The sequence below is a fragment of the Sphaerodactylus townsendi genome, linkage group LG12, assembly GCF_021028975.2.
Source record: "Sphaerodactylus townsendi isolate TG3544 linkage group LG12, MPM_Stown_v2.3, whole genome shotgun sequence".
NCBI classification, from domain to species: Eukaryota; Metazoa; Chordata; class Lepidosauria; order Squamata; family Sphaerodactylidae; genus Sphaerodactylus; species Sphaerodactylus townsendi.
In genome coordinates this window covers 11,230,620-11,254,724 of record NC_059436.1, presented here as the reverse complement: position 1 = coordinate 11,254,724, position 24,105 = coordinate 11,230,620, and the positions used below count along the sequence as shown (strand labels likewise).

General features: G+C 42.6%; 1 protein-coding gene across 6 annotated transcripts; it reads right to left on the bottom strand.

Moving 5' to 3' along the window:
- Positions 1–604: 604 nt before the first annotated feature.
- On the bottom strand, positions 605–19,187 carry SIAE (sialic acid acetylesterase). Of its 6 annotated transcripts, XR_007245905.1 has the most exons (12): positions 18,948–19,187; positions 17,806–17,977; positions 15,413–15,574; positions 13,695–13,867; positions 12,341–12,479; positions 10,780–10,963; positions 9,557–9,666; positions 9,340–9,473; positions 8,758–8,912; positions 7,897–8,092; positions 905–1,064; positions 605–796 (listed from the first exon to the last, which is right to left on the bottom strand). XR_007245905.1 is itself a non-coding variant. In XM_048512678.1 (11 exons), the coding sequence occupies exons 2-11, from the start codon at positions 17,924–17,926 to the stop codon at positions 1,014–1,016; spliced, it is 1,425 nt and encodes a 474-aa protein (XP_048368635.1). In that variant the 5' UTR covers positions 17,927–17,977; positions 18,948–19,187; the 3' UTR covers positions 885–1,013. The 6 variants fall into 6 exon arrangements, 5 of the variants coding, with proteins under 5 accessions (XP_048368635.1, XP_048368632.1, XP_048368633.1 ...); XM_048512678.1 differs by lacking the exon at positions 605–796 and having other exon boundaries at positions 885–1,064; XM_048512675.1 differs by lacking the exons at positions 605–796; positions 905–1,064 and adding an exon at positions 5,677–6,859.
- Positions 19,188–24,105: the final 4,918 nt, after the last annotated feature.

Genomic DNA, 24,105 nt, shown 5'->3' with positions numbered 1-24,105 from the left:
CTGGCAGACAGCAGCATCTGAAACATGTATTGTCAAAGCATCTGAGACAGTTTGTAAAGGGGGAAAGCCATAGTTAAGCTCTTCCTGTGCATGAGGAAGGTGCTGAGTTCAAATTCTGCATCTGCAAATAAAGGTTCTCAGGTAGTAGATATTAGGAAAAGCCTTTCTCTGCTCTAGACTCATGTGTTGCTGTCAGGCAGAGCGGACAGTACTGAGTCAGACGGGCCAATGCTACAACAGCTTCATTCACATTCCACCCTGAGCTCTACTGTGCAGCTGGTTTATAACTCAATACCTGCTGTGGAATACGTCCAAAAATTTTATAAACTTTTCACTAATGGCTTTTAACAAGATGCCAGGCATTTTTTTTAAACGTCCCATAAGATCATTTTATTCCTTTAATATCAAGAAGGGGATCGTTAACTTTGGCTAACCAGAAACACTCAACTGGCAATTTCTTGAATAAATAATTTATAGACGAAGGCTCTTAACTTACACAACTGAAATAAATTATGCAAACTCACACAAATTGCAGAGCAGCTCTTACTGTGGTTTTTAAGGATGTTTTGTTTCTCTGTTCGCTTGTTTGCATGAGAGGATGGGACAGATAATGCCAAGCTACCTTGAATTTTGAATACCGACCTTTTTGGACGTTGTATGTGAAGTGTCCTTAAATCCACATTGTGCATTCTCAGCTGTGCAGATTTCCAAACAGAATGGATTAGATTTAAATCAGTGATGTAAGCCAAGTTTCTAACAATATGCTTTCCAATCAAGCAAGTCTACCAATTGGTTGCTGCAAGGATGAAAAGAATTGATAGTAGTTTTTGTTTTTAATTAGAGTTTTTATACTAGCTGGGAGAATATTCCAGCTGCCTTTTTACTAGAGAGAATGTATACTTACTTAGACAGGGCAACAATTAGGAAATTCAAGACTTCTGCCCTGTGCGCTCTCTGTACTTCTAAGAACACTGAGCAAGAGTAGTTATGAAAGGCTAAATACCCAGTACCTATCAGAAGAACAGGATGGTATTTGCTGGATGGAATAGTGGTTCATTAGATTTCTGAAAAAGAGAATGTGTAGATTAACATGTTCATTTTAAAATGAACATGGAACACAGATGTAAGGGGCATTTAATACAACCCACAATTTTTTAAAAGTTGAAATCTAATTTATGTGCATAAAAAACGCAGATTTCTTTCACTGCCTTTGATTTTTCTTTTTTTTTCTTTGCCCAGCCTTCTGCTGTAGGTTGGTCATTATTTGGCACATCGTCAATTTAAAAAGTATAAATGCCATCGAACACCATTTCACATATATCAGTTACTGATATATAAGAAGGAATAAGAGGGGAAGGAATAAGAGGGGAAGTCCTCCTATGGATTAAAAACTGGTTGAGAAACAGGAAACAAAGAGTGGGTGTAAATGGGAAGTTCTCACAATGGAGAGATGTCGGGAGTGGTGTCCCCCAAGGATCCGTTTTGGGACCAGTGCTCTTTAACCTATTCATAAATGACCTGGAAGTAGGGGTGGGTAGCGTGGTGGCCAAGTTTGCAGATGATACCAAATTATGTAGGGTGGTGAGAACCACAAAGGATTGCGAAGAGCTCCAAGCCGGACCTTGATAAATTAGGTGAGTGGGCTCAGAAATGGCAAATGCAGTTCAATGTAGCAAAATGTAAAGTGATGTAATACAGGGGCAAAAAAACTAAAACTTCACATACACGCTACAGGGGTCAGTGCTATCAGTCACAGACCAGGAAAGGGATTTAGGCGCTTTAGTTGATAGTTCCATGGGAATGTCAACTCAATGCATGGCAGCTGTGAAAAAGGCAAACTCTATGCTGGGGATCATTAGGGAAAGGAATTGATAACAAAACTGCAAAGATTAAGCCGCGTCATGCCTTTATATAAAGCAGTGGTGCAACCGCACTTGGAGCATTGTGTCCAGTTCTGGTCAGCCAGATCTCAAAAAAAGGATATTGAGGAGATAGAAAAAGTGCAGAGAAGGGCAACAAGGATGATTGAGGGACTGGAGCACCTTCCCTAAGTGAGGAGAGGCTGCAGCGTTTGGGACTCTTTAGTTTGGAGAGGAGGCGGCTAAGGGGGGATATGATTGAAGTCTATAAAATTATGCATGGGGTAGAAAATGCTGACAGAGAGAAATTTTTCTCTCTTTCTCACAATACTAGAACCAGGGGGCATCCATTGAAAATGCTGGGGGGAAGAATTAGGACTAATAAAAGGAAACACTTCTTCACGCAACGGGGGATTGGTGTTTGGAATATGCTGCCACAGGAGGTGGTGATGGCCACTAACCTGGATAGCTTTAAAAGGGGCTTGGACAGATTTATGGAGGAGAAGTCGATTTATGGCTACCAATCTTGATCCTCTTTGATCTGAGATTGCAAATGCCTTAACAGACCAGGTGATCGGGAGCAACAGCCGCAGAAGGTCATTGCGTTCACATCCTACATGTGAGCTCCCAAAGGCACCTGGTGGGCCACTGCGAGTAGCAGAGAGCTGATGGACTTTGGTCTGATCCAGCTGGCTTGTTCTTATGTTCTTATGTTCTTACTGAAAAGAATGAAAGCTGCAAACTGCTGCATCCTGTACTATCTATAGTTGTTTCTGACATGTGAAAAGCATGGAAAAACAGCAACCATAAAGCATTTTAGGACACAAAACATGACTTATTAAGTCTTAGTCTTCATACTAGAAGTAGATTTGAATATTGAGTTAAGCTTACAGTCCCATCCAAAGTGGTGGGGGGAGGGGCTGAAAAGGCTCCTGGAAGCAGTGTGACCTCTCGCCGGCACATTTACCCTCCCGGGGGGACTTACCCTGGTGGAGAAGGCAGCCCCACTGCCACAACACCCAGAAGTTCAGGCCACAGAGGGGCTGCTCTGGCTTCCTGTTTGGATGCCAGCATGAGGGGCAGGTGGGCCAGGGTGTTCCAGGGGGCGGAGCCGATGTTGGCTCCCTCCCATGTTTTAGGGACAGTGGTTGTGGTGCATTGGCCCTTGGATATCATAAGCCATCCTTTTGGTGGCGTATATTCTTTAAATCTTATGGGGCTTTCTAATGATGGGGGAGTTTCAGGGCCACCGGAAAACTCCATTGGAGGCAGTGGGGCAGTACCCTACTGGCACCCGCATGCCACCGTCTTGGGTTTGGATAGGGCTGCCTGTATTAAAGCTACCAATTTTTTCAGCACTATTATGCTCATGCTTTGTAATTGTGGACAAAGTTGTGTGTGTTGTCAAGTCACAGCAAAATTATGGCAACCCTACAGGGGTTTTCAAGGCAAGAGATGTTTGGAGGTGGTTTGCCATTGCTTGCCTCTGTGTGGGCTGAGAAAGTTCTGAGAGAACCCAAGGTTTTTATAAAGTGTGGAGTCAGACCTAGTTTTCCAGGTTAGAGTCTGCCCCTCTTAACCACTAATCCACACTGGTTAGTTATATTTAAACAAGAAGCATACTTTCAAGGATAGGTTGCCTGCCCATACAATCGATTCATTATGTAAACCATACTATATAGTTTTGAGAAAACATTTTGGTGAGCAAAGACTAACCTTGAAACATCTGGAATGAGTGAAATGCTGTATAACAATTTTTCAAAGAACTACCCAAAATTCAGTTTTTCAATCGAGAAAAATGACAACTTTCCTGGCCATTCACATATTTTTAATGAAGGTATTCGTGGAGGACCCTTCCAACGTGGGTCAGGATTTGGTTTGCACACAACACACACACACACACACACACACAAAATATCTTTCAAGACTTATTAAGTAACAGTTCAGGCTCAACAAACAAAATGACAAGAGCAATAGCTACATAGAGTCGGTTGGAATAAAGCCAATAGCATCAAGCTAATTGCTGAAATTAAAATGATGATGTTAAAAAAAATCCATGGTACAGTGCAGCCCTAATTTCAAAAGAAGAAAGCAAAGGAAAAAATACAGAGTCGCTACTGCGCATTAGCTAGCCAAGATAGCAGCCTCGTCATATCTGAGGTAGCGGGAGGGAAAAAGGTTGTTAGTTTTGAATATTGAAAGAACAATTATAGAGAAACGCCAAATCAGGTGGCACAAGCAAACCAATCACATTTTAGTGCCAATTAAGTGAGAAATCATTATCAGGTGCAGATACTTGAAAGGGCCTGTTGGAATTTAGCCATTAGAAAACATCTTGCAGCTGGGCTGTGACCTTCAGCTAACAAGGCTACTCCGCCTCAGCTCAAGCAAGCTGGGGAGGGCCAGAAAAGATCAGAAAGGACAAGATTCTTTTGAGAACCACATTTCTGTTAACAAGCCTATTTCAAAATGGCCACAGTTTGGCTAACCCGTACAATTTCTCCACAGTATTCATGATCAGCTCCATGATTCAGTGAAGACTCTGATACTCAAATATCAGATATTCCTCATTTAATAAAGGTTTTAGAGCCACTGAAGAAAGATTTTTTTTAAAAGGTTAAATATGACCTCAGGAGCAGAATGCAGAGGAGAAATCACGTCGTCCTTGAAATGTGGCTCTGCTCCTGAAAGGCCACTTAACACCTTACACATCTTGCCTTCTGTGCATTCACTGAAATCCAGTGACCTTAGCAACAGGAGCAAGCTGTTCCTCCTTTCTGCTCTGGTTAGCATGATAGGAACAATTACGATGGAGTGCAAAGGCTGGCTGGTGGCTCCTCTAAACAGAGGAGTCATTTCCACATGGGTGGCAGAGACAGAGTACCGGTAACTGTTCCACTGCTGGGGAAACTGTCATGGCTCTCAGCTCTGGGTTGGGATTTTGGTGGCAACAGCAACAAAGCAATGTGCTTGTCTTGGTAAGGAAGACAACACAGTGACACAAATTAGGCTTTTAGTAGGAAACTTAGTTCAAGCATAACTGAGTTGTTCTTGGCATTTAATTTTCTTAAAGGATCCAGACGTGAAGAGGCTACAGGTAGCCGTGGTGACTGAAAGCAAATTCCAGAATTAAACATTGAGTAACCTTCTTTTATTAAGACCAACCAACATGACACAGAACAGTCTAGGTTGGATTTGGCTAAATTTCCCGGCAGCAGAAGTTTTCTGCAGAAGCCCCCCACCCCCGGCCCATCCCCCTGGTCATGAAATGGAGGGATAGGGGACCCTGACAAACGACCGGGGTGGGGGGGATGAGCTTGATGAAAAGGGAGATCTGTTCTGTGTTGTTTTGGTTGGTTTTCATAAAAGGCATTACGTGTGTTTTATTGTGTGGTACTCAGGCATCAACATAGTGTTTAATGCTGAAAACAGTAACAAACAATAACACTAGGACCAGCTTCAGTGCCAGTGGACCAATGTCGCACCAGAAAGCTGTCCAAAGAGGTCTGTTTCTGACGCCTCTTTAAGATTTGTCTGAAATGGGGCAAGACATTGTCATTAAACAAGTTGCAGACACAGCCTGCAACAGCTTTGATGAAAACCGATGAAAACTGAGACACATTTTTCACTGAAAAAAATCGATGAAAACTGAAACTGAAGGCAATGAAAACCAAAGGCAATGAAAACCGAGGTTCCACTGTATATGGACCCCCTCAAAAAAACCCTACAATTGAAAACTATCTCCTAAAGAGCAAACACAGTCACAAAATATTATGTTGCATTTTGATTTTTAAAAACAGGTTGTATCCCAAATTTATTTAAAAAAACAAATTAGCTTGCAGTACAAAAGAAAAAGGTGCTTTATGTTTAGTTATTCTGATAAAAACAATAATACTTGCACTTCATAAAATATCGGCGAATACCGGTAAGATTTTAAAAACTCAGTCAATAAAAATCATAGAAGAGATACCAACAAAAGCCCCCAGAATTGATTAAACATTAGAGAAAAACCATTAAATGTCCTTCCAAACAAGTGTCTTGATCAAATTCCAGAATACCAAAAGCAAACGGGGTGAGCATTTTCAGGCAGGAGTTCCATAATCTGGGGCTACCACAGGAAAGGCCTTGCTCTACAACAGGGGTAGGGAACCTGCGGCTCTCCAGATGTTCAGGAACTACAATTCCCATCAGCCCCTACCAGCATGGCCAATACCCCTGCTCTACAAGCTTGCCTCTCACAGTGGGTGTGCCATACAGGTACCAGAAGATCTTAGTTCACTTGGCATGCTTTATTAAGCCAGATCCTTTCACAGTCGAAGATAAAGCATTTTATCCGAGTAGTCTTCTTTCAATATGAAATAGGCATGGGAGAAGGCAGACAGATCAAAGCGTCATAGTGATCCAATGATTACAATTTCCTTCTATTTCTAGTATGCATTTTTGAGGGTTATGGTGCAGGGATGAATGGGATGTGCTGATAAGAGGCACACCTGATCTACAGTGTTTCACTACAGCATTTGGTATGATTGTTCATGCTGACTGGTGCAAGGTGGGACACGTAATATAGCAAACAGTAATTCTTAATAGCCACCTGTTCATCCCTATGTGCAAGGGAGCAAGTATCATGTATCATGATTTTTCTTCATGATCGCACTGAAAATGTACTACTTCAAGAGAAATTGCCAGTAAGAATAGTGGTTCTGCATGGATCAGTCAGCCACGCAGGGCAGGAACAAAATTAGAACTCATCAGTCCGATACCATTCATGCCACAACCCAATTAGAGTTATTGCGAGAATATGAAATGAATGGAGGGGCAGGCAATGATTCCATGTTATAAAGGGGACACTGTTTGTACTCGCAAGGCCACTCAGTCCATGCATAGCGCAGGCCAGTCACTGTTTCAGGGCAAGTCAGGTTGTGTAGAGTCACTGTGCGGAAGGAGGCAGTTCTGATAGGTATTGGGTTCCACAGGCACAGAGCTGGGTCAGAGCAGCACACCTGCCAGAGAGATACAGAACACTCACTCAAACCTGCTTGGTGTCCAGAGATCTGAAATTGCTGCCACTGAATAGCTCAGACCAAGCTACACATGATAAAGAGGCCTATGATTGAATCTCTGAATGTTTTGATTTTTTATTGAAAAGTTGGTGTTGGAGGTTTCTTTGGATTGAACAAAAGCCACGGGTGGGGAATGTATGGTGTAGAGATTAGAGTAGGGGTCTTCAAACTATGGCCCTCCAGATGTTCATGGACTACAATTCCCATCAGCCCCTGCCAGCATGGCCAAGTGGTAGGGCTCATGGGAATTGTAGGCTATGAACATCTGGAGGGCCATAGTTTGAAGACACCTGGATTAGAGTGTCGGACTAGGATCTAGGAGACCCAGATATGTTTTCCCACTCTGTCATGGAAGCTTGCCGAGTAACCTTGGACCAGTCACACGCTCCCAGCCTCACCTACCCACAGGGCTGTTATGAGGATGACACAGAGGAGAGAACAGCAATGTAAGCCACACTGGGTCTCCACTGGGAAGGAAGTCAGGATATGAAGTAAACATAAATAAACAAAACAACAGTTATAATAAACACATAAAGGACCATAATATGTGTATTTTCAGAATGCTCCGGGATTTCAGGAAGGGAAAGACCTTTCTCTAACATCTACTACCAGAGATCTACTAGAGATGCCATGGCCTGAAGCTGGGATCTTTTTAGATACTCGGCATGGGCTCAGAGCAACCTTGTAAGGTTTGCCAAATGTCACAGCTTTGTAACTCACCAGGGATCTGAACCAGGCTCTTCAGATCCACACATTCCCTTTCCAGCACTATGAACTTGTATCAGCTTTACACCAATACAGCTGCCAGAGCATCCACCAAAGTCCCTTGGGAACTGCAGAATGGCTATAAGTGTTGAATGCAATCTGTCTGTTTCTCACAGGATCCAGATCAGAGGTCCCTGAATGGTGGCCAGTAGGACTGTGTGCCGTTCCCATGAAGTACCGGATATAAATAGCTGGCCCCTGCCAACTCTTACCTCAAACACCTTGCTGTCCATGTGGTCGAGCTGGATATTTTGATTGTAGGTGACATTCAGCACCTTAAGGGCTACATCCACCTGCACTTGTTGAGGGTATGGACCTTGGAAGGTTAGGTTGTCCTTACCATAAGCCATTGCCAGAGCACCAAGGTGCAATCTATAGGCCACAGTCTGTTTATCACGGGGGTGAATACTAGAAAGCAAGGAAAAGCATATACTTGGGTTTTCACTTGTCAAACTCCATTTCCAGTCCTCCCAGTTGCAAAGGGGGGCGGGGAGGGAGAGAGAAGTGTGTCTGTCGTTCTCTCGCTTTCTCTCTCATGGAGGCTTGGTGCCAACTAAAACCTACAACTTGAGCTCCCCAACTTCTTTCTACTAGCAGCCAACAAGTTGCCACCTCCAAGCTTGGGTCGTGCTTGTCTCCTCTTCTTTTTGCCATTCCATTATTCACTAATGAAGTGGCTGATGGAGCGGGATGAGGGAGGAAACTACCCTCAAGTTAGGCTCTTATATTTAGAAGGTGTTTTCCCCCTTCAACGATCCCCAATTTTTCTGTATATCTTTTCATACATTTACAGTGAATCACCAGGGTGCCTCTCTCCCACACCCATTCTGAATGGAATATAGTGGCTGCTCCAGAATCGTTATGGCTGCTTGGGAGGGCTGGACAATCTAAAGCAGGGGTCTGCAACCTGCGGCTCTCCAGATGTTAATGGACTACAAATCACATCAACCCCTGCTAGAATGGCCAATTGGCCATGCTGACAGGGCCTCATGGGAATTGTAGTCCATGAACATCTGGAGAGCCGCAGGTTGCAGACCCCTGATCTAAAGCAAAGGAAGAAGGGGTTTCCTTACCTGCCATACGGAGAAGAACTGTCACAGAGGTCTAAGGCAACGGCCATAAAAGTATTGGGCATTTTCTTATTGGGGACATAGCCATAGTCCGCTGTTTGATGCCATCGGACACGCGGAAAGCTGTCACTAACATCTTCATGGCTCTCTGTAGATAACTGCAACACAGGGACAACAGGCAGAAGTGAACCCTAACAGCAATAGTGGGTTGCACAGCCCTTCTAGGCTACAATCCCATTGTTCATACTTGTGCTTCCTGCCGTCATGCCAGGATGACTCAATTTCCTAACAGGAATGTGAGAATCATACCATCCGTTCTAGAGTTACAGCCATGACCCTGGAGGCAGAGGTTGTGCTGAGGTGTAGATGTTGAGAAGGTCCCACAACTGTTCTCCCTCCAATAACGTCATAGTATGGTCCAAAGTGTCAAGAAGGCATGACTCTCCCAAAGACCTAGGGTATTAACCAAGCCTTTGGTTGCCATTGGTTTTTTTAAAATGCTGTGTTCCTGTATTTATTCTCTCATGTCTGCCAGCGCTAAATATCCATTCCCAGAATTTGCACCTTCATGCCCTTGCCCGTTACCTGGACAAAGCCGAAGGGGAAGTATCGATCTGTTTGCCCAACTGACCCTTCATGGAAAGCTTTCCGCCAGTCTTCAATGAGTGCCGGGAACGTGCAGTTGTACAGATCGGTGTTCATTAAAGTGTTTGCTTCACCTGGGAGAAGCACACAGTGGATGAGACGGAACAAATACAGGTGTGATGGTGCCACCCCTAGTCCTTCCACTGGCTCCACATACCTTGATACCAAATAACCCCTTGGAGGGTCATATTGAGAAGAGGGTGGATCATCGCATTCCAGAGCACAGAGTATTCTTTAGGGCCAGAATGAAGATAGGAGACAGGGACTCTACAAAATGTGACAAATCCATTAGATTTGTTATACTGCACACAGATATTGTTTGATCATTGATGGCTGGGGTTCTCTCTAAAAGCAGAGTTCAGAAATCACAAAATACTGTATTATTGCTTTCTGTACAGATAAGGTGATCTGACTTGGGCCAGCAAGTACAAAGATCAGCTTTATACACCATAAGTTACATCACTGCCTTCTGTTGCTATTCTGGTTCTCAAGGCTGGCCAAGCATTGCTGTTATCTAAGACTTTCTAGCTATGGCAAAATCTGACCCACATTTAATTGTTCTCACTGTATCTACGCACCCTTGAGATATGCTTTAGTAAGAGTGAAAACAGATGGCAATATTTATAGAGCAGTGGGAGTGTTTTGAAACCAGTCTCACATTTAATGAAAAATAAACCTTCTAAGGACAAGCTCTGAAAAACTCATTCTACAAGTCTGCAGCCTTGTTTCAGAAAAACTAGTTGAGGAGGCCATCCTGACTTCAGCAACACATCTCTTTCCAATCCACAGTTTTCTACTGTTCTTAAAAAGGCTTCTTTTTTAAGGGGAGGGAATTATAAGGTGAAAGACTGACATACAAACAATGTATATGTATATATACCAGCTATTGAGGAGTTTTCAGACTGTGTGGCTGTGGTCTGGTAGTTTTTTGCTTAGTAATGTGTGTTGATGCCACTGAAATCCCAAAAAGAACCTTGGGGCACTAAGAATTGCTTAAAGGAGTGGAACATTTCAGTCGCCATATCTTTGTCTGCTCACTGAGCAGACATGTCAGGCATAAGATGAAACAGACTCTCACCCACAGAAGCTTCTACCACAATAAAACTGTTAGTCTTCAGGACTGTTTTTGTTCCTGCTGCAACAAACTTGCATAGAATTTTAAACTAGATACAGCTCATGGAAGCTGTTACTCTAATTCTAAATGCAGTGGTGAGCTTACAGATTTCCCATCACTGTAAACTGTGTGACGACTTGTGTAATGCAACCCAATGGGGAGATGGTGTCAGAGAACAGTCTGCACACAGAAGAGCGGAAAGGCATCTAGTCCATCAAGGAACATTTAGGAGAGGAGCAGGATCTGTTGCCACCAGCTCTTCTTACCTTTTGCGGTCCTTTGAGAGAGCACATTCCTGCAGTGCCTTCTGAGAGGACCAGGCTTCAATTGGGGTCCCTCCCCAGGAGGACTCTACCAGTCCTATGGGGTACTGCAGCGTCTCATACAGGTACCGTCCAAACAGCCAGCACACAGCTGAGAAGTAACCAAAGGTCCCGTGGCCCAAGTTTTCTTTTCAGAGAAATTTTTAAAAAATAAGAATAATGGCGAGAAGTGACTGACATTGTTGAAACGATGTGTATACATTTTCATTAACCTTGATGATATATTTGTTATACGCTACACTGAAAAAGGGTTGAAAAGGAAACAGATAAATGATTAACCCTGTTAAGGAAAATGGGAATGATATTTTAGTATAATTTTCATTTTATGAAAGCATCTTACAGAATTGTTTTTACAGCTCTGTTTGTTTTTGACATCTGCCACTTGGATCTGTTGAAATGACTGTTTTAATTTTTTTAAGATGTTTTTAGATGTTTATTTGTATGTATTTCAATCATGTTGTAAGCTGTCTCGAACCCGAAAGGGAAGAGACGGCCTATTAAGTCAAAATAATTAAATTAATTAAATTAAACTTTGGATTATTAGAATTTTTATTAATTATAGCTAATATTGGTCATCATTCTTTGATTATTATATAATATGCACAACATGGTTTTATTTCTTAATCTTTAGAACCAACTACAACTGTGATTTGTTCTGTTTATTTTTTCTGTTCTGTTAATTTCCAATTATAAAATTAAACATAATTAAAAAATTTAACAAGCCATCAGAATAATTAAAAGTTGGGAAAGTAACATGACATTTATAAGTCATGTGACTGTAAGTAAGTCAAGTGTACACCTGGCGTCTTCTGTTGTCTTCCTTGGAAGTTTCCCATTCAAGTTCTAACAAGGGGTGGCTTCTTAACTTCTGAGATCTGATGAGATCGGGCTTGCCTGGGCCATCCGTAGTAACTTACCATGTAAATAACATTCTGATTCCGCATATGATGTCAACAGAAAGGGCAGTGGGACTTGCTGTACTATCCAGAATCACCCTTCTAAGTCCATTGAAGTGTATGAATTTAGAAGCAAACAGCTCAGTTTAGAATGGCACAAATAATGTATTGTCGAAGGCTTTTACAGCCGGATTCGACTGGTTTTAGTTGGTTTTCCGGGCTGTATGGCCATGGTCTGGTGGAGCCAGCCACAGATGCAGGCAAAACATTAGGAACAAGAGCCACCAGACCACAGCCACACAGCCCGGAAAATCCACCAGAACCAGGCACGGATAATGCCTTCTTGCATTAGGAAACAATCCACATATACTCTCGGATCTATCCTACCAATGCAGAAACCAATTTTTATTTTGCATGGACAAATCAGAGGTGAGGTCAACTAAAATTTGCAAGCAACTGAAAACTTGAAAAAGATCAAACAAAACAGTTATGATGTTTTAATGGCAACCAGTCCCCAGCTAAACCATAAAATCTACAGCATTTGTCAACGTGACGCCACCAAGTTCACCAAAAAGGTTTTCTTAACATTCATTTTTCAAAGTTCTCACCAGCTGTTGGCAAAGACCACTGCAAATCAATATCGGGAAGATCCCGCAGTTCCTCTTCAGACATAGCCAGAGAAGCTGCGAACACACGCACATACGGAAAGCGTGAAGCCTCTGCAAGCTCCTTGCTAGCGTTGAATATCTAAGAAATGGGACAGATTCCACTGAAATCATAATTTTAAAAGTTAGAAACAAATGAATTATTTTCTTGGGTGTTAAGTCATGAACGATGACTACAGAGGGAGAACCAAACCACTGCTAAAATAAGTTTCCCCCAGAGTTAGATGCTGAAATAAAACTGCCGAGGTTTCCTCTGTGTCCCTAGCAAGCCCATTTGGAATATCTGCATTGCTTATGGGATTTAGGAGGCACTCTTCCCCAGTTTTTCCTGCCCCTAAAGCTAGCCTGATCTCACTAGTTCTCTGAAGCTAAGCAGGATTGGTCCTATCTAGCATTTGGACGGGAGACTCCAGGGAATACCAGGGTCATGATGCAGACACAGCAATGGCAAACCATCTCAAAAAGTCTCTTGCCTTGAAAACACTAAGGGAGCTGCGGCAAGTCAGCTGTGCCTTGATGGTACTTCACACACACAAGTCTAAAAATCATGCCATGTGCCGAGTTCTGCTTCTTTCTTTTGATCTATTCATCCTCAGACTAAATACGAGGGGAGAAGCTGCCAAGCAACACACGAGGAAAGGCTGAAATAGTTGTTTCTTTGCTTTCCCAGTTTTAGGCATGTAATGATCTTCCTGTTCCAGAACGACTTCTTGTGGCATTATTTCTACTGTGAGGTATGTATTTTGTTGGGCCAGTAAATGTAAATGACAGACTAAAGTACAAAGGACAAGTTATAGATGAGGGTTTACAGTTTCACACTGTCACAGCTGTGCACTATGGAGACATAGTTTTGCAGTCTAGTATAAGAAAGGAGTGACAGCCACCAAAAGCTGAAAAACTGAAGATTATTTTGGCTATGATATTCACAGAAAAAAAAACACTGAAACATGCAGGCAGTGTATCAGACATCAGGAAAGAAGCTATAAAGGAATATCCAATACATCATTAAAAGTACTGTGCAACACTAAACATGTGTCATACTCTACCCATATATTGACACACATCTGACAAAGTGGGGTGGGGGGGGGGGGGGAGTCCAGCATACAAAATTCTATTGTTGGAATAAAAAATAACATAACATTCCTTTTACTTTTTTGCTGCAAGAGATTCTGAGTTTTTAAGTGCAAAAGTTCTCTCACACACCTGCTGCAACTGCACAAGCCACACACAGTTGAACAAGTACTCAACTGTTTAAAAAACTGCCCACTACCTCCACTGCACTCTAAAGACGACTCACCTGAGCAACTGTCATCTCCATGTTACTCTGGCCGCTGCACAGCCAGACATCTCCAAAGTAGACATCTTGCAGTGTAATGTTAGAATCCTTGCCTTTATAGAACTGATGTACCTCAATGGTATGAGGACCACCCTGGGGCATGGGATTCAGGACTGCCTTCCAGATCTGAAAGACTTCAGAAAAAAAGGTTGAAAACAAGTATTCAGGCTTCTTCCTCAGTCAGAAACAACTGATAGGTGGTATTCAGTTGCTAGAGTTACATGAAGAGATAGCAAAGGCTTCTCCACTGACCCTGCTAGGAAGTTTTTAGAAACAATTCATAAACCCAATAGAACAGTTTACCGGAAATGAAAGTGGATTAGTATACACACCACATGTAGCAATCCCTCTTTCAAATGGCCTCCCTCTTTTTGAACCCTGCCCCGCTACCCAATGACTATCTCCAAGCTTGATTCCCAGCACCTTCAGAACAGCAGAAAGGAAGGCAAGAACAGCTTTTTTCTGAGACTCGTGAATATGAAAACTGAAGCATAGGGTCCATAACATCATGGTTTCCATTTATTTATTTTTAAATATATACGCTGTTTCCCCAGAGAGCTACACAAGATAGCTCATGGAACAGCACAAAATCATTAAAATTAACAAGTTATTAAAAACCCATTTAGAGCATAAAAACATAAAAATATTAACATGCTAAAACAATCCTTGTAAAACAGTCCTACAGTAAAAAGCAGGCTACAAAAAAACATTTTAAAAGACCAGTCCCTTTGGTTAAAAGCCTGGGTAAAAAGGAATGTCTTGGCCCAGTGCCCATAAGAGAACAGGGTAGGCACCAGGTAAACCTGAAGGATGTGGGAATTCCACAGGCAAGGAGTCACCACTGCAAAAGGCCTGGCTCTGGCTCATTCCGCACACGCAGAATAATGCACTTTCAAGCTGCTTTCAGGGCTCTTTGAAGCTGTGCGGAATGGCAAAAACAGTTGTGAAAGCAGCTTGAAAGTGCATTATTTTGCGTGTGCGGAATGAGCCTCTGGCTGCTACCTGTCTCACCTGTGGTTGGGGGTGGGGAGGGGCACGAGACCAAGGTTTCTGAGGAGAATTTCAATGGCAAGCTGGACAGGAGGGGAGGAAGACCTAAACCACAGATATGGTACTGCTAAACAAGGACTCTAACACCTTTCCCAAAGAAGAAGAAGAAGAAGAGTTTGGATTTATATCCCCCCTTTCTCTCCTGCAGGAGACTCAAAGGGGCTGGCAATCTCCTTGCCCTTCCCCCCTCACAACAAACACCCTGTGAGGTAGGTGGGGCTGAGAGACTGCCGAGAAGCTGTGACTAGCCCAAGGTCACCCAGCTGGCGTGTGTGGGAGTGCACAGGCTAATCTGAATTCCCCAGATAAGCCTCCACAACTCAAGCGGCAGAGCGGGGAATCAAACCCAGTTCCTCCAGATTAGATACATGAGCTCTTAACCTCCTACGCCACTGCTGGTCCTTTGGATGTCTTTGGATGTCTTAGCCCAAAGTTTAACACAGTATAAACAGCAAAAAAAATGGCTATGTACAGACAACCTTCTTGAGCAGAAAACTGTAATGAGTATGGTTTGGAAAGAAACACATCAACCTCCTCAGCTAAGACAGAGGCAGCCACAACTGAGCTGTGCTTTTCTGGGTAGAGGTGTTGGATGGAGAACATGTTCACATCGTTTGATAATTTATTACCGTCAGCCTGTGCTTTTTTCTCCATAACAATCTTATTGCCCTGGTAAACTACCACTGTTAGATTTGCACCAGCTTCTCCATAGCCCCATAAAACTGCACAAGCTGGACCCTTCTGTAGCACCATGTGGTCAGCAAAGTAGGAGGCAAAGCGAAATCTGGCATCTGGAACACACAAAATGACATAACGCTTGTTACTAGCTGCGGCCTCCTTGGAATGATCTTGCTGTGTATTGTATGTAGCAAAGCCAACCTAACATTAGTCCTTTCTCACTGCAAAAATATCTGCCAGTTTATAAGAGGTTAGCTAGGAAGCAAGACACTGAGAAGAGGAACGCATTTGGATAGTTCAATTTGGATGTTTTTAATATTTTTAAAAAAAAACTCATGATAACCAGGCCACATATCAGCTTCCATTGCAGGAGAAATACAAGCACACAAACACACATTTCAAGGGGAAAGTCAAATAAACAATCAAGAACTGACACACACAAAAAAGCTTATAGATATTTTCTATACATATTTATAAACTTCTACATAATATGCAGTGAACCTGCAAAGGATTATACTCCAAAAAAGTACAGCCAGTTTACTGAAGTTAAATATTGAAACTAAGTGGGCATTCATTCAAGTAAATTAAAATTCATAGGGTAATTTTTTTTTGCATAATCAGGTGATTTAATACATGGCAGAGCAATGATTTCCTCCCACTGTTAAAGTCTGTTTAAAGGGATAAAATAATAATGAGTTTACATAACAGACTGAATCAACAATCAAGGCATGCTAACAAAGTAGTATATACAGAGACCACATTGTAAAAAAAATCACTAGATGGAGGTAAAACATTATTATGTGCACAGCTCTACATGTGGGTAATAAAAATGAGAAGCACATATACTGTATGGGGAATACACCTCTGGGCGACACTGTGTGTAAACAAGATCTAAGGGTAAGGGTGGACTGTAAGCTAAGTATGAGCAGTCCGTGTCATGCAGGGTTGAAGTTGTCTTGGTGTTTGTTGAAGTTGTCTTGGTGTTTGTGAATTTCAATGGCCTCCCTGTGCAGTCTGACAGGGAGGACATTGAAATTCACAAATGCCAAGACAACTTCAACAAGAAAGAAGAGATTCTGAAAATCTACAAAGCTTGGCTACCAGTGCTTAAAAAATGGACTGATAACCCCACCAGCAATACAATGCACTCAACCACACTTTTGCATAGCAAGTTCTACCCAAACACTTACTAATTGGTTCCTCACCCTGGGACATGGACAATATACCCCACTAAACTTTCCCTTCTCACTAGACACAGTGTGAAACAGACTTTTCTCTGTGATACACCTCTGAAGATGCCAGCCACAGATGCAGGCGAAACGTCAGGAATAAGATCTACCAGACCACGGCCACACAGCCCAGAAAACCCATCACAACCAGTTAAATCCAGCCGTGAAAGTCTTCGACAATATATTTTAAAACTATATCTTTTAAACTATATTTTTAAAACCCCTACTAATCACAATACTACATCCTTAATAATAATAGTATTTCATTGTGATCAACAATTCGATTGCCAGTCACTTTGGCTGTAAACTGCAAAAAACCCCGGCTTTTCTGGGGAAAAGCAAACTTTCAGCATGTCCAAAACCCAGATTATTTCCTCTATAAAATAGCAGCAGTGAGGGTTTTTTTTAACTTCTACAATGTAAATAGAGGCTGACATAAGACACTCACCTGCACACAAATAAGAAACAAAACATGTCAATTTTTTTAAAATCGAAAACTGAATGGGTAAGTCTCTCGCCTAATGGCACTGTTCTTTTTAAGCATTCAGTTTAATAACTGCCTCTCTTTCTGTTTCAAGTCAACCCCTACAAAATTTCCAGCCAGCTGAACAATTGAACCAATCTGACAGGTACCCAAAGTAAACCGAAGAAAGAAAAATTGGTGGAAGGCAATTATTAAAAGAGCTTTACAAAATAGGGAGGGGGGAAACCAGCTGGTGCAAAACAAATTAGATACTTATCGTAATGTGAAACAAAAAAGAGGAAGCAAACTGAAAGGAGAAAGAAATTGATTAAATAAAACTTACACGAATAACTGAAATGACAAAATTACAACTCACAAAGCTTAATTAAATTGTTCGGCTATTTATAGACACATACAGAATGGTCTCAAATCCAGTCTTGCAGTTAATTGTGTTCCAGTTAATTTTTTGGAACCCCCTCCCTCCAAAAAGTATCTTCCCATCAGGAGTATTCAAGTTGCATGTACAGGAAAACAAACATGAACTGCAGGTTGCTGAGCATGACTGGAAGTGAACCATTCTGGAAGGTTCTTCAGGTTGCTCTACACATACGCCCCTTAGCAAATGATTTCTGCAATTGTATCCTCCACTCACCTGCCATCAAAACCCACGTGAGCAGAAATAACAGACAAACTGCCATAATTTCTCTGAGAACAGGAAGATCCAAGGCCAGGAAGTAAATCAAGATGGTTCTGGGAACTAAAAACCTGACCATACAGCATCTTAAAGAGACAAGCTTCTTTATGGTCTTATGGCAGGTCCAAACCTGTAGGAAAGGTGTGGTTTAAAAATGCTTATTGCATATTATACAAGCAGTACTAGATAGATATTTCATATATGTTAAAGTGTTTTGTTGTCATGCGATTTGTGCGAAAAGTTCTTATTTCCCAAGATATTGTTTCTACAAAAGCATTGGGATTCTTTGGGTCTTAGGACTATGCCTTGCTAATTTTTTTAGTGACTTGCTAGACTTGTTATAAGGCTGCAACTCTAATAGTAAGCCCTGTTAAATAAAGTGGGATCTACTTCTGAGTAAACATGTATAGGATGACATTGTAAATTGGGAAAATAAAACAAGAGTCCAGCAGCTCCTTAAACAATAGCAACATTTATTTCATCATAAGCTTTCTTGAATCAGAACACACTTCATTATATGTATGAAGTGTACACCTATCAGGTGGGTGTATATGTATTAAAAGCTACAAAAACAAAAAGGGGGATTATGGCACATAGGAGGCAACTTTTAAAAATCTAAGCAAAACAGTGATCAATGTAGAGTAAATTGGGCTTCAGCTCACTCTCAAACAGTCTTTAGAAGCGAAATCTTTGCACATTGTGTGAATACATCTCATTTCTCGGGCACACCCAAGTAAATGCATCGCCATGGGCACCAAGACAACTCCCCCCCACACACCCAAACAGCAAATGCCCTCCTAGTTTATAAATTGGCAGAAGACAGCATCCAGTCTTCATTAGGGAGTAGGGCTGGCTCATATTCCACCTGTCTCCCCAGCAGGGACCCAAAGCCACTTACTTCGTTTCCCTCGCCTCCATTTCAACTTCACAACAACCCTAGGAGGTAGGATAAGCTAAGAGCAAGTGACTGACCCAAGGTCACCCTGCAAGTTTTCAGAGTGGAGGACTGAACTTGGGTCTCCCAAATGCCTGTCCAGCACTAAACACAACGACAGACGTTCTCTTTCTCAGTCAGAATCTGTAGGGACTGTCTTAAATACCTGCCTATGGGCGTATATTACTGCCCCTGGGGGGTTGGCAGGAGGCCTAGCTCGTGACGTCGCCGCGGCTCTTTATTACAGGCTGCTTCCTCGCGCACCTCCGGGGGCGAAGCCAACGAACGGGCCCTGTCAAGACACGTTTAAGGACTCCCCGGCTCGGACATCAGGGCTGGGGCTCGCTCGCCTCCTCTTCCACCGCAGCGAAACACAAACCGAAAGTATAGCAGCGAGGCTGAGACAATGACAACTCCGAGTAAACTGGCAGCTCCTTCAGCCAATAGACAGCGTTAAAAGGACTTTGGCTGACAGGCAGGATTCCAGGAGAACCGCCCACAGCGGCCGTGTTTGTCCCTTCTCGTTTGCCGTCGCATTCGTGTTGCTAAGGGAACCGGTAACCGCGGAGCTCCAATTGTGGCTAGATCGGACCTTTTGATCTCTCCCACATCCTCCCAGCCAAAGAATCCGGGAGTGCAGAAACACGCGGTGAGCCGTTCTGTGATGCTACGCTTCTTTGACTCCTCAGTCAAGTTTTCAGTCCTGGAACCTGGAGAGGGCTGCTAAAGCCAGGGTGCCTACAGAGAGAGAGGGGTGTGTGTGTGTAGCTACTGTTTGGAAGGAGGGGCGGGGCATCAACATTAGTGGGGCGGGGCTTCCTAGCCGTAGGGAGAATGTCTCAATTGCAAACCCCTCAAAGTCTTCCCAAGTTTACAAATGCAGTAGAGTGAGATAGTATACTAGCCTGGAAAGAGCAGGCGAGGAATAGTTTTCCACTGTTTACACACACACACGAGTGGAAAACTAGAACAGGAAATATATATGTACGTACACACACACACCCCTACCTTTAAGTGGAAAACTAGAACAGCAGGGAATATATATATACACACACACACACACACACATATATATACACATTATATGTAAACCTTCTACAAGTGGAAAACTAGAACAGCAGGGAATGAAGCTTTCTCCCTCCCATAGGATCTCCAGCTGTGGGTTGGGAAATACAGTTATCGCTTCCACTTCACTACACGGTTTTATATATGACAGGTTGGCATAAGGATTTAAATGGGAGTTTTGCGGAGTTTTGCAGAAGCCACAGATGACACAGAAAAAGTTTAGAAACTCAGAAATGCATAATATAGATGTATAGCGTTGTATAATGTCTTAATAATACCATAAATACACACCATTTCTTTTTTAAAGTTAAAATAAAAATTTAAAAAATCACACTTCTTCTCTGGCATGAAGGGAGGGCCAAAAAACTTTACACAGATTTCCAGATGGGGGGAGGGGCACTGTTCCCCTAACCCCAGCAATGTGGGAGGGATAACTGAACCTCGAGATTTGTGTGGGGCGGGAGCCCGGGGCGGGCTGGGATTGGACAAAGAAGCCATTTTTTTCCAGCGGCACTGTAATTCCAAGATACTTCCAGGCTCCACCTGGAGGATGGCAACCAAAAACCTTCCATACTAGCCTTTTATTTGTGGCGAGTCTCTTATGTGCTAGCACATCCCCATCTTGAAGAGGTACACTCTCAATTCTGCCTTTTTAAATCCTACCACATCTTGCTGCATGTGTAAACCAAATGGTGGCATAAGCTTTCTTGCACATTAGAGCCAAATTGGCCTATGGATGTTGTGTGTTTTTCATGAATGAGATTTGTTGCATGTGACCTCTAGCAAGTCATAAGGAATAAATTTCTTGTGTGTTCTTTTTACGTTGGTTGTACCATTAGCATTTGTTATTGACTGTATACTTTATAACAGTAGGAGCATCACTTTTTCTCTACATGCAAATGTCCTTTACAAGTCATCTATTACTCCTTCATTTTACATGTTACAACTTCCCTTCTCTGTGCTCTCCAAGTACACTTTTCCCACTCTGGGAGACCACCAAGGAAAACACGTATGAAGACAATGGTAAACAACCTCTTGTCTCTTGCCTTGAAAACCATAAGTCAGCTGTGACTTGATGGCAAAAAAAAAAGAAAGAGAAAAAGAAAGAAAAGAAATGCTGCCTACAACAGACATGCTCAAAGCAGTTCACAAAGCAAAATAATGCCATACAATTATTTTTAAAAGCATACATATTAAAAAGCCAATAAAATCCAGCCAGGGTCTAACAACAGCACATGAACAGAAGGCAAATTAGTATAATTTGTGATTAGTAATCATAAATATTTGTACCTCTAATTATATTAATTAGGAGTAATGAGAGATGTAAACAAACATTCACACTTGTTCCCTCCGTGGAGCTGCAAATGTAAACTGTGACTGTATCAAAGGGAATTCAAATGTATTGTTAGTAGATTCTCACAAGGAGAAAGGATTAGTGCTGATACCTCAACTTTAACTCATGTGCTTCCTGACTCTGCCATCTGGAAATCCACAACTTATAATTGTGGGTCCTTAATTTCCTAGAGCTTATTTTTAGTGGCAGAAAGAAGGAACACGTGGACACGTTAAGCTGTGTGCCATTGGTCTTTCAAAATCAGTGCTATCTACTGTGACTAGGAGGGACTCTCTAGGTCAGTGATGGTGAACCTTTTTGAGACCAAGTGCCCAAACGGCAACCCAAAACCCACTTATTTATCGCACAGTGCCAACACGGCAATTTAATCTGAATACTGAGGTTTTAGTTTTTAAAAAATGGTTAGCTCCAAAGCGTGCGTTACTCAAGAGTAAGCTTGGTAGTAGTTGGCGGCTTTGCTTTGAAGCAACCATGCAACTCTTCGAATGGGTGAATCACGACCGTAGGAGGGTTTACTCAGAAGCAAGCCACATTGCCAGCAACTGAGCTTACTCCCAGGTAAAGGATTGTGCTTTAGTTCTTTGCATGAAATTCAGTGGGGTTTAACAGCACTTAACAGAGTTACCTATACTGCTTCCCCAAAACTAGGTCTTAGGTTTAATGCTAATAATCGAGCCCAGCGGCCCAGGCCAGCCTAGATGGGGGGGGGGGGGGGGAATTTCCCCCCCACATGATGAACTCTGTTTGTGCGTGCCCACAGAGAGGGCTCTGAGGGCCCCCTCTGGCTTTTTTTTTCCGTGCCATAAATTCGCCATCACTACTCTAGGTCCCGGTAGTTCTCAACCATAATGAGTCGGGACCCTTGCAGAGGGGTCGAACGACCCTTTCACAGGGTCTTTGATGCAGAGACCCTAAGACTCTCTGCATCAGTGTTCATCTGTAAAATGGATAAATGTTAGGGTTGGGGGTCACCACAACATGAACTGTATTAAAGGGTCGCGGCATGAGGAAGGTTGAGAACCACTGCTCTAGGGTATCAGACAAAGGAAGATATTTATAATATTTATATCCTGCCTTTCCTTGTAGCCTAAGATGGCTTACAAGTCATTGTTAAAACATTGTAATTTAAAAACTGTCCCCTGCCAGAGATTGAACCTGGGATCTTCGGCATTCATTCAGGATTCTATTTAGTTCCCCCACCCACACACCCTTTCCCCTTTTCAGGATTAATTCCTGATATCATATTTTTCTGCATATTTGGGGAGTCCTCTGAAAATGCAGAGACTTGCTGTGCAGTCTGAGCATGGCAAAGTTTGCAGCTTTCATTGCCCACATAAGTTTTCATTGCCCATTATTGTTAGATATTGTGGTGTTCTTACTTGATTCATTGAATGGCACTGGGGATGGAGGAAGTACGACTTTCATAACTTGAACTGTAAAACTTGCTGTATTTGTGTGTGCTAAAACAACAAGGATATTATAAAATATCAGTAGAACAAGTATGCTTTTTGCAGATATGAGTCATTCTCTGCTTTTGTAATGAAACTGCAGGTGCAGTAGAAGCCTATTAAAAGACAATGTCTATTCCATTCTCCAACACCGCTCAACGCATTCCTCGAGGATTCGCAAATCTGCTTGAAGGCCTTGCCAGAGAAGTTTTGAGGAACCAACCGGATGACATACCTTCCTTCGCTGCCAAGTATTTTGAAACTCTCCTAATTGAAAGAGAAAGTGAGCATAAATAGAGCTGATTACACACATTTTTTCCAGGTCCGCATGCAAATTCTTCTTCTCTGTGACCTAGAAAATACCCATGAATCTCAATCCTAAGCAAGTTTATTTAAAAGTAAGTCCCACACAGTGGTGGGATCCAAAAATTTTAGTAACAGGTTCCCATGGTGGTGGGATTCAAACTGTGGCATAGCGCCAGTGGGGCTGGGCAGGGCATTCCGGGGGCGTGGCCGGGCATTCCGGGAGTAGGACACTCACGGTGGGGCTGTATGGCAAGGAGCGTGCTCCTTCATGGGGGTCCTTGAAGCGGGGAAGCAGATGCACGCAGGCACAGGCTGCCACGCACGCCGGTGCACCTCCTGCTAGACTGCTTCAAGTTCTGCGCGCTACTGCTGAGAAGAGGGGCATAACTAAGGCAAAAATCACATGGCAAAATCACCGTTAATGGCCTCTGCGGCACACACAAATAATTAGTAACCTACTCTCGGGAACCTGTGAGAACCTGCTGGATCCCACCTCTGGTCCCACAGTGTTCAAGGGACATACTCCCAAGGAAGACAGTAAGCTGAACCTCTCTGTCTCTGTGTTTCCAAGATTTAAAAAGCCTTTGAAATGGATAATGTTTTCCACACTATGAACTGTCTTCCTTTGTCCCTGTGAACATCCGTGTATTTACTACCTAAGCCTTCAAGATCAAAGCATAATCTTGTGTTGCGCTATCTCACACAAACTCTTTGTAACTCTCCCTTCTACCAACATGTTCACTATGGTGTACATGGGCCTCCCCCCTTCCCTTTTATGCTCCCGACAACTCTGTGAGGTAAGTTAGTTTGAAAGAGAAAGAGAGAGAGAGTGTTCATGGTTATATTAGAGTGATTTGAGCGCAAGTCTTCTCAGTTTGTCCAATACTGTTGTCAGTGGCTTCCAGTACTGATTTTTTAACAAGCCAGTTTTTCGCCCTCAGTGATGGAGAGTACCTTTCAAACATGTGGACATTGTCTGGTGAAGGTTATTGAGAAGATCTGACAGCGAACAGGAGACTGGACTTTTCAATTTTTCAACAGCTATCTTCCACCTAAAGTTCCTGCCTTTTAACATTCTTGCTATCAAATCACTCTGGTCTTGCCCTTTGCTTTCTCTTTATACTTTCCATTATAATACTCCCTGCTTGAAA